Source organism: Sinocyclocheilus anshuiensis, unplaced genomic scaffold (genome assembly GCF_001515605.1).
Source record: "Sinocyclocheilus anshuiensis isolate Anshui unplaced genomic scaffold, SAMN03320099.WGS_v1.1 scaffold186, whole genome shotgun sequence".
NCBI classification, from domain to species: domain Eukaryota; kingdom Metazoa; phylum Chordata; class Actinopteri; order Cypriniformes; family Cyprinidae; genus Sinocyclocheilus; species Sinocyclocheilus anshuiensis.
In genome coordinates this window covers 2,230,087-2,238,491 of record NW_015542355.1, presented here as the reverse complement: position 1 = coordinate 2,238,491, position 8,405 = coordinate 2,230,087, and the positions used below count along the sequence as shown (strand labels likewise).

The window sequence follows — 8,405 nt, the reverse complement described above, 5'->3', positions numbered from 1 at the left end:
CAGTTATTATCTGACATATTCTGTCATCTACATCTACAGATATTTTTAGCTGGAAAATTGTACCAAAAAAAATTATATTGTATATTGCTATACAGCAACTAATTGAAAAGCACAGACCCAAAATTAAAGAGAAAAAGAAGAGAGCACATACATAACAATCTGATACTGTGTGAACAGGTTTTACACGGGACATATAAGTGAAAACTGAGGTATAATACAATGATAATGGTAGTCGGCAGTGCCATAACACCGCACAGACGCAGTCAATGAGCCTGGGTTCCTGCATATGGTGGCAGGTGCTCATTTGTTAAGGCTTGTCCACAGTGAAATGAACACTCCTGTCTCAAATAATCTCAATACCAATGAGGGCCACACAACACTGTCTATCTGTTTAAGGTATAATAGCGAGCCAAGAGCAATGTATAGCCTACCTATAACCAGGACATAACAGAGTCATAACTGAGCCTTCATGTACATAATGAACAACCAAATAAAGAGACTCCTATATTACTTAATTTGCAGTCAATCTGCTGTCTACAGCACAGGTCTACGACACTGGCCTTTTGAAGTGCAGTGTCAGATAAACCCCAGTGAACCTGTCATTCCTTTTAGCTGAGAAAGAGAGAAAAATGGAAATTAAATGCAGATGCTTCCATAAATGGGTTTCTCTGCTCTTAAAGAGGAATCAATCAAAACTTAAGTCTGGTCAGATGCTGATATCAAAGTGTGTTAGCGGTAATCAGTGTTCCCTGATTGACAGAACAAATCCTGGACAGGTTTGGGATTGCAAACATATAATATTTTGCCTTTGAGCAAAGGTACTTCAAATACAAGGCTATGGAACAAAAACCTGACACTCTTCACAATAAAAGTTCAAATTAGATCCAAAGAAAGTTTTTAAAAGTCTGATGCAATAGAAGTAACCTCTATCTTCTTCGTATAAAAGTTTATCAAAGATCTTTTAGAACTGTCACTTAAAGAAGAAACAAATATGCTGATCCAAAGCACCTGTAAATTATATTTAAGAAGGCTTTTGATCACCAGAGAACCACATAACCTTGGTCAGGGTAGATGCCATATTTAATTAAACACAAATTAAATAAGGTCATGAGGGTCTGATGTACAATGAATTGCACTAGCGTATTGTCAAAATTTACATTGGATTTTTTTCTAAAGTATTTTCTGTTCTAGGCCGAATGACTGACAAGATACAAACATGAGCTTGAATTTCTTTGTAAATCATTCATAAATCCATTTGTAAATTGCCCCACTAAACTGCATGTGACAATTTACATAGTGTGAGACGTTTTACGAATTCACCCTGAAATTCATTGTTTTTGATTAATAAAAAAAAGCTCATGAAATAAACTGCATCCATTACAGCATAATTTTCATTCTTGTTAAATAAAACAAGGCATCTACTACCTGACTCTTATGTTGCTTTGGAATGGCATAGTCTTCTTCTGAATAAAGCCTCTGATACAAGATCCCTCTGCACCATGGCAACCATGCATTGTTTATCTGTGCCACCTTATTTCACCTCTTTCTAACAGCCCGTAGCTTATTTAATTCTACTTATCTGAGTGGGATGTATGAAGACATAGATAAAAACTGAGTTCACTTATCTATGTTTGTTTGTATTACTTATTAAAAGATGAATGCACTTAATTTTCAAATGCAAAATGTCACTGTAGTATTTCACTCCAGCCAATTATCCTTCCCCCTACTCCAAACACAATATTATATTGAATAACAGTAACATTTCTGAAATGTCTTTGCATATTTTATGACATAATGGCGGTGTATTAGAGACTGTATGAATGCGTTGGTTGCTGTTACGGTACTAAATCACCTTAAGAGTGTCAGTTACTACAAGTGATTTCCAGTGACCAAGAGAGTGATGAAACAGGCAGTTGTATCTCAGGTTTATCAATTTACTCTTTTAGAGGCTGAGTATCAAGAGATCAACTCCATATACTCACATACTCATGATTTAAAGAGATCACATAAGTGCAAATAAACCATCCAAATAAGGAGCGTAGGCCTACACAAATAATAACTGAAAACAAATAGTTACAACGGATTTAGACATCAAGTATACACAATCTTGCAATTATGCAGGGAGAAACAATGAGTACAACAGTCCTGGTTGATTTTCACAGTCGCAGGAAACATTCAGATGTATGGTTAACAGGGAACTTGGGCGTTGAGCTGTAGTCTCGGGTCCACTGATGCACAATATCCGATGAGAATAAATGCAAAGGTCCACAAAATGTCTATGAATGTTTGTTACTGCAAACGGATCTTGTTCGTGTGGTGTGTATAATTCTTGAGTGTGGTTCTACAATACACAAATGAAACTAATTAGTAACAGAAAGTACGAAATGTGCAATTAATGCTAACAGCTCAAAGGAAAATTGCTGAGTCACAGACAGCTCCGTAATGGCGATCGTACTCGTCACAATTAGCACAATATTTCACATAATAAACAATCATACCTTAGTATTAAACAAAATATAACTTAACAGTAGTATATCAACGAAAATCATATGAACAGTTAAAATAACACTCACGGTCTTTAATGACGCACATTCAAAATCCTCGCGAGGCAAACTTCGGCGAGAGATTATTAACGGGAACGCACCATCAGCCGTCGATCAAGATCACAAATATTCTCCCTACAGTTCACAACGTGAAATCGCTGCAGGATGACATCTTAGTTCGGATTAATTCACGACTTTCATATGCGACAGCGGGACCTTCTGATTCTCTCCGTCACGACTGAACTTCAGCCATCTCCCTTCCGATACTCTCGCGCAATCTCTGAATAAACCACGCCTACCCAATGAATAAATGACCAATCTGACCGCTGTACAGCCCTTTTAATATAAAGAACATGAACTGAACATGGCTTTTTTTACAGCCGCCCCCAAATTTGGTATGCAAATTTGACGGTAGTATTGTTTATGATATACTCTCTGAATCTGGGGGCAACGTTGGCAATTCGATCAACTTAGCCACTGGTCTGGTGTATGTATGATCTTTCACTTTGACCACTGCTGTTCTGACTCTCCCATCTGAACTGGGAATGACAGAAGAAACAGTGCCTACTCTCCAGAGCGCTCTCGGAAGCTGCTCATCAACAAAGAGTACAACAGTACCGATTGCAATGTTCTCTTTTTCACGGTACCATTTCTGCCGTGACTGTAAAGTGTGCAAGAAATCACGGACAAGATGTTTCCAAAAATGATCGCTTAGAACTTGACTATGACTCCATCGTTTTCTACTGAGTAGCTCAATATCTGGATAGACCACCAGAGGCAAAGAGGAGTCAGGCCGCCCCATCAACAAGGAATTTGGTGTTACTGGATCTGGGTCTGCCACATCACTTGAGACGTAACCCAAAGGTTTGCAGCCCTTTTGCCAGCTTGCTCGCTTGAGCTTCAGTTGGGACACTCTTTAGACAATTGTCTACATAGAAGCTGCGCTCAACCGTTTGACGTACTTCATCGGTAGCCTCGAGATTTCTTTGCGCATGTGTCTGCAGTGCGTAAGTAGCACAACAGGGGCTACAAGTAGTACCAAAAGGTAAAACTTCCCACTGGTATACTACTGCTGGTTCAGTGGTCTTGCCATGGCGCCACAGAAATCGGAGGAAGGGTTTGTCTTCATCAAGGAGACGGACTTGATGAAACATGCCCTTCACGTCACTGCAAAAGGCCACGGGATATTCTCGAAAGCGGAGGAGAACTCCCAATAGGCTTGAGCCTAAGGTAGGGCCTGGCAAAAGGTGCTCTTTCAGGGACTGACCCTGATACTCGAAAGAGCAATTGAACGCCATACAGTCCTTGTTGTTGTGGTGGGCCATATGATGTGGTATGTACCACGATCTGGAACTCGACTTGAGGCTGTAAGTAAGGCTTAAGAAGCCTCGATGGACCTTGTAATGTCCATCCAAGCTTTGTGTGAACTGCTGCTGGTCCTCCAGGGGGCCCCAATCTGACTGGCTCCACAGGCGTGATTAAGTGTGGATAGTCGGATCCAATAAGCACCAAGGGCTGTGCTCTGTTGACATCATGTAAAGGCAAATCTTGAAGATGGCGGTATCTCCGTTGCAAATCGGAGATAGGATAAGTATGCTGAACCAGATTTAACTCTTTATAGCGGTGAATGCACCCTTAATCCGGTACGATCTGTCAGTGTACGAAACCGGAGCGATGGAGAAGGATACAGATCTTCCATGAATGGTATGCACCTCTTGTCTTACTGTACGAAGAGCAAGATCCTCCATTTCACCTTGAAGGCCTAGACGTTGAGCGGCTTCATTCAGCAAGATAGTTCGCTCAGATCCGTTGTCTAGCACAGCATAGGTTTCCAGTGACTTGTCACCATTCTGAATAATGACTCGACTTAACTTAAGCAGCACTTGCTTACTACTTGTGGGCCGATCTAGATATAAGGTCTGAGCGGCGGGACTAACTGTGCTTGTGGGTTTCTCTGACAGCTTGATGTTGCCTCTACTCTGTATATCTGTGCTGGCATTAACATCATGGAGAACATCGAGATGCCTTCTCTCACATCTTTTGCACTTTGCCTTCAATGTGCATTTGGATGATGAATGCCCTCGTCCACAGCGCCAACATCTGTTGCCTGTCCTAATCCAACTTTCAATCTGCTCCTTAGTTAAGAGTTTGAAGTTGGAGCACTGATTCATGTAGTGCTGAACTGTGTCACAGAACGGACAATACTTCTTAGGCTTCTCCTGTGGTCTGTTTGAGTCTGCTTGTCCAGCCTTCGGATTCTCTACTGCTCCTACTCTCTGCTCTCCGCCATGAAGAACAGTAGTCAGCTTTCGGGGCACAAAGCCAGTTCGCTTGACTTTGCGAGCACTGTATTTCTCATGTTCAGGATAGGCGCCATACTGGGTTCCTTCAACCTGCACACGAACCTCGTACTCCAGCCAGTCTGCGAAATCCAGCAGCGTTGGGATTGGAGTATGAAGAGGGTTAACAAATCTCTTAAAATTAGCTCTTAGGTCGTGTGGCAACTTAGCTAAGAGGCGAGAAACATGTGAGCCACACTTCAGTTCAGTCCAACCTGGGCTACCTAATTGATTCAACATCCCAACCAGTGCTCGGACCCGAAGGGCAAATCCCTTGAAAGACTTCACATCCCCACTCCTGATATTGGGCCCGTCCATAAGGTTCGTAATCCTTTGTAATGCCAACTGATGTGGCTGCCCATACATATCAGTGAGTGCTCTCATTGTGTCAATGAATGGAGTACGACTGTGACTATAGGAGTCAGTGACAAGCAAAGCATCTTCCAACTTAAGATGATCCAAAAGTATTTAGAACTTAAAGGACTCAGAGGCGTCATCAGGAAGAACATTGTCCAACAACAGTCCTGGTTGATTTTCACAGTCGCAGGAAACATTCAGATGTATGGTTAACAGTGAACTTGGGCGTTGAGCTGTAGTCTCGGGTCCACTGATGCACAATATCCGATGAGAATAAATGCAAAGGTCCACAAAATGTCTATGAATGTTTGTTACTGCAAACGGATCTTGTTCGTGTGGTGTGTATAATTCTTGAGTGTGGTTCTACAATACACAAATGAAACTAATTAGTAACAGAAAGTACGAAATGTGCAATTAATGCTAACAGCTCAAAGGAAAATTGCTGAGTCACAGACAGCTCCGTAATGGCGATCGTACTTGTCACAATTAGCACAATATTTCACATAATAAACAATCATACTTTAGTATTAAACAAAATATAACTTAACAGCAGTATATCAACGAAAATCATATGAACAGTTAAAATAACACTCACAGTCTTTAATGACGCACATTCAAAATCCTCGCGAGGCGAGAGATTATTAACGGGAACGCACCATCAGCCGTCGATCAAGATCACAAATATTCTCCCTACAGTTCACAACGTGAAATCGCTGCAGGATGACATCTTAGTTCGGATTAATTCACGACTTTCATATGCGACAGCGGGACCTTCTGATTCTCTCCGTCACGACTGAACTTCAGCCATCTCCCTTCCGATACTCTCGCGCAATCTCTGAATAAACCACGCCTACCCAATGAATAAATGACCAATCTGACCGCTGTACAGCCCTTTTAATATAAAGAACATGAACTGAACATGGCTTTTTTACAGGCGGGATACAAATTCAATAATAAATGGCTTTCGTTAAGTAAAAGATGCAAGCGTTAAGACCGTAAAGTACATTTCAAAAGAACATGAGGATATAATAACGGCAGAAATGGGATTCAACAAATCATACCATCCTAACAGATGAAAACTCGAATCTTCTTAAACAAAACTAAAGGATTTATTTAACTAGATAAATTAAATGGAAATGGGAAAAAAACACATCTAGCCTATTGCAATTCAATGTAATAAATTCTAGACTAAACAAATAAATAAAGTAAGTTACCAAGACTGAAAATAAATTTAATTTATACAAAACTGAAACTACACCAGTGAGGCACATCTCTGCAAGCACTGGCCCGTTTGCTTTTTATCAACTCTTGTCACGTCCACTTAAAATAGCCTACACGCTCACAGATGTTCAGTTTATTTTTCTTTACTTGGATTGATAACAATGTGACTTTCAACACCTGTAGTGTCTGATTGACATCCTGTGCCAGGAATCGCAGTGTGCACTGGCTGTAAGACGAAATTCAGTTTGGACTTTGTGCGGAAGGAAGCACCTGAGTGACCAACCAACTGCGATAAATCAACCTGTAGCCAAACCAAAAGTGTGTAGATACGCATAGATAACCCCTCACTGTGCCACGTTTTGTTTTATCTGATAGAAGTTCTTCAAGTCAAAGAACCCGTGTTAAAAAAATATATATATATATATATATATATATATATATATATATATATATATAGCGTGCGATTTCGTTCTTTATAAATTTGATTAATACAGAAATCCAACTTCAAATAAATCATCAGAACAAGCTGCATTAACAATGACTACTAGCATTTTAAGAGCTTAGCAAATCTGAGGGATGAATGAGTAAAAGTTTGTAGGAAAATTAGGGAAATGCTGTGTGAAAGATCACCGCTTGAATTTTACATTTCACAAACGAAACCGGTAATTAAGTGCCAGCAAAGATCTTACCTTCGGTCTCCATCCTGGAGTTCTGAATGAGAAGAAAAATGACGGTTAATTCCAGGAGAGTGTTTGAAGGATATTTGAAGGATTTCATTGTGAAGCCTCACAGCGATCCTCCAAAAGCATGAACAACCCAGCCTATTCTCAAATCACACTGCTTCCAAAGGAAGATGCGCGTTTGTCGCTTTCATGAGGATGAACGGTGGAGCAGCGCACGGACGGTCCCGTTTCTGTCACTTCCAGCGGACTGAGAGGCGTGATGAACTCCACCGATCGCCCTTCTGCTGGAGCTGAGCTCGACATGATCCATTGAGAGCTTCGTCGCTGACGCGCGTAGTGAGGGATTATAACGTACATAGAAAAGCTAGAGGTCGTTGTATTCATTTGACACTTTCGTGAGAACGTGAATTCATATTTCTGTGATCAGTAATGAGAGCATGGGTTTTTGGAGACACACAACATCCGCACAAAGCCAGCCGAAAATGAATAAAAATAAATTACGTTTCAACAAAATCAAAATGTTGTTGGGCCTACGTAAAGTATTATTTTAAGTAGGTTCGTTTTTTAATTAAAATATAGGCTACATCGCTTTATTGAGTAATTTGCGGAGAAAGAGCCCAGCAAGCAATAGCCGTCATTTCAACGTCTCAGTTAAGTATAGACCCGATATAGTCCGGCTATGTGTAAGCCATTTCTAGCCCAAATAACCTTGAATTTGGTTTCATGTCGTTTTGTGGCAAAATAACTTGTGAGATATATGATATTCCATCGTGTAAGCAAAGTCAACAGCGTTTACAGGGTGTTTGGTTTCATTTCTTTGACATGTTCAATACGTAGCCTGAGCGTAGCCACGATTTAGCTCGTAGTCCGAGCGGATATCTGTGGCCCACTTATAGTCAAACCTGATTCACTGTAACGTAGTTTTTGGCCAGGCAGCGCATGAGATGGTTGATATCCCATCATGTTCGCAGTGTCAATAATATCTACAAAGATATAAGTGTCATTTCATGACATGGTCTATATGTAGCCACGATTTAGCTCTAAATTGGAGAAGGGTCTGGCTGCAGCTGTTAATAAAATACTATACTGTTATAGTATATAGGCTATACTGTTGTAAAATGTTGAGAGATTCAAACAAAAAGTAATCAATAAATAGAACAAAATAAAAAATAAAAAAGACTGCAAGTGACGTCGCTAGCGGAAGTGCAAGTGTCTGAGAGTGCAAGCCTGAGAATGCACGTCTGAGAGTGCAAGCGCCAAGC

At 40.5% G+C, this 8,405-nt stretch overlaps 1 protein-coding gene across 1 annotated transcript in view; it reads right to left on the bottom strand.

Moving 5' to 3' along the window:
- LOC107691673 (relaxin receptor 2-like) overlaps window positions 1-7,416 on the bottom strand; it is a 45,328-nt gene extending 37,912 nt beyond the window's left edge. The window contains exon 1 of the mRNA XM_016490430.1: window positions 7,150-7,416. Within this exon, the coding sequence (XP_016345916.1) occupies window positions 7,150-7,237 (88 nt within the window). The 5' untranslated portion in view covers window positions 7,238-7,416. The remainder of the gene's footprint in view (window positions 1-7,149) is intronic.
- Window positions 7,417-8,405: the final 989 nt, after the last annotated feature.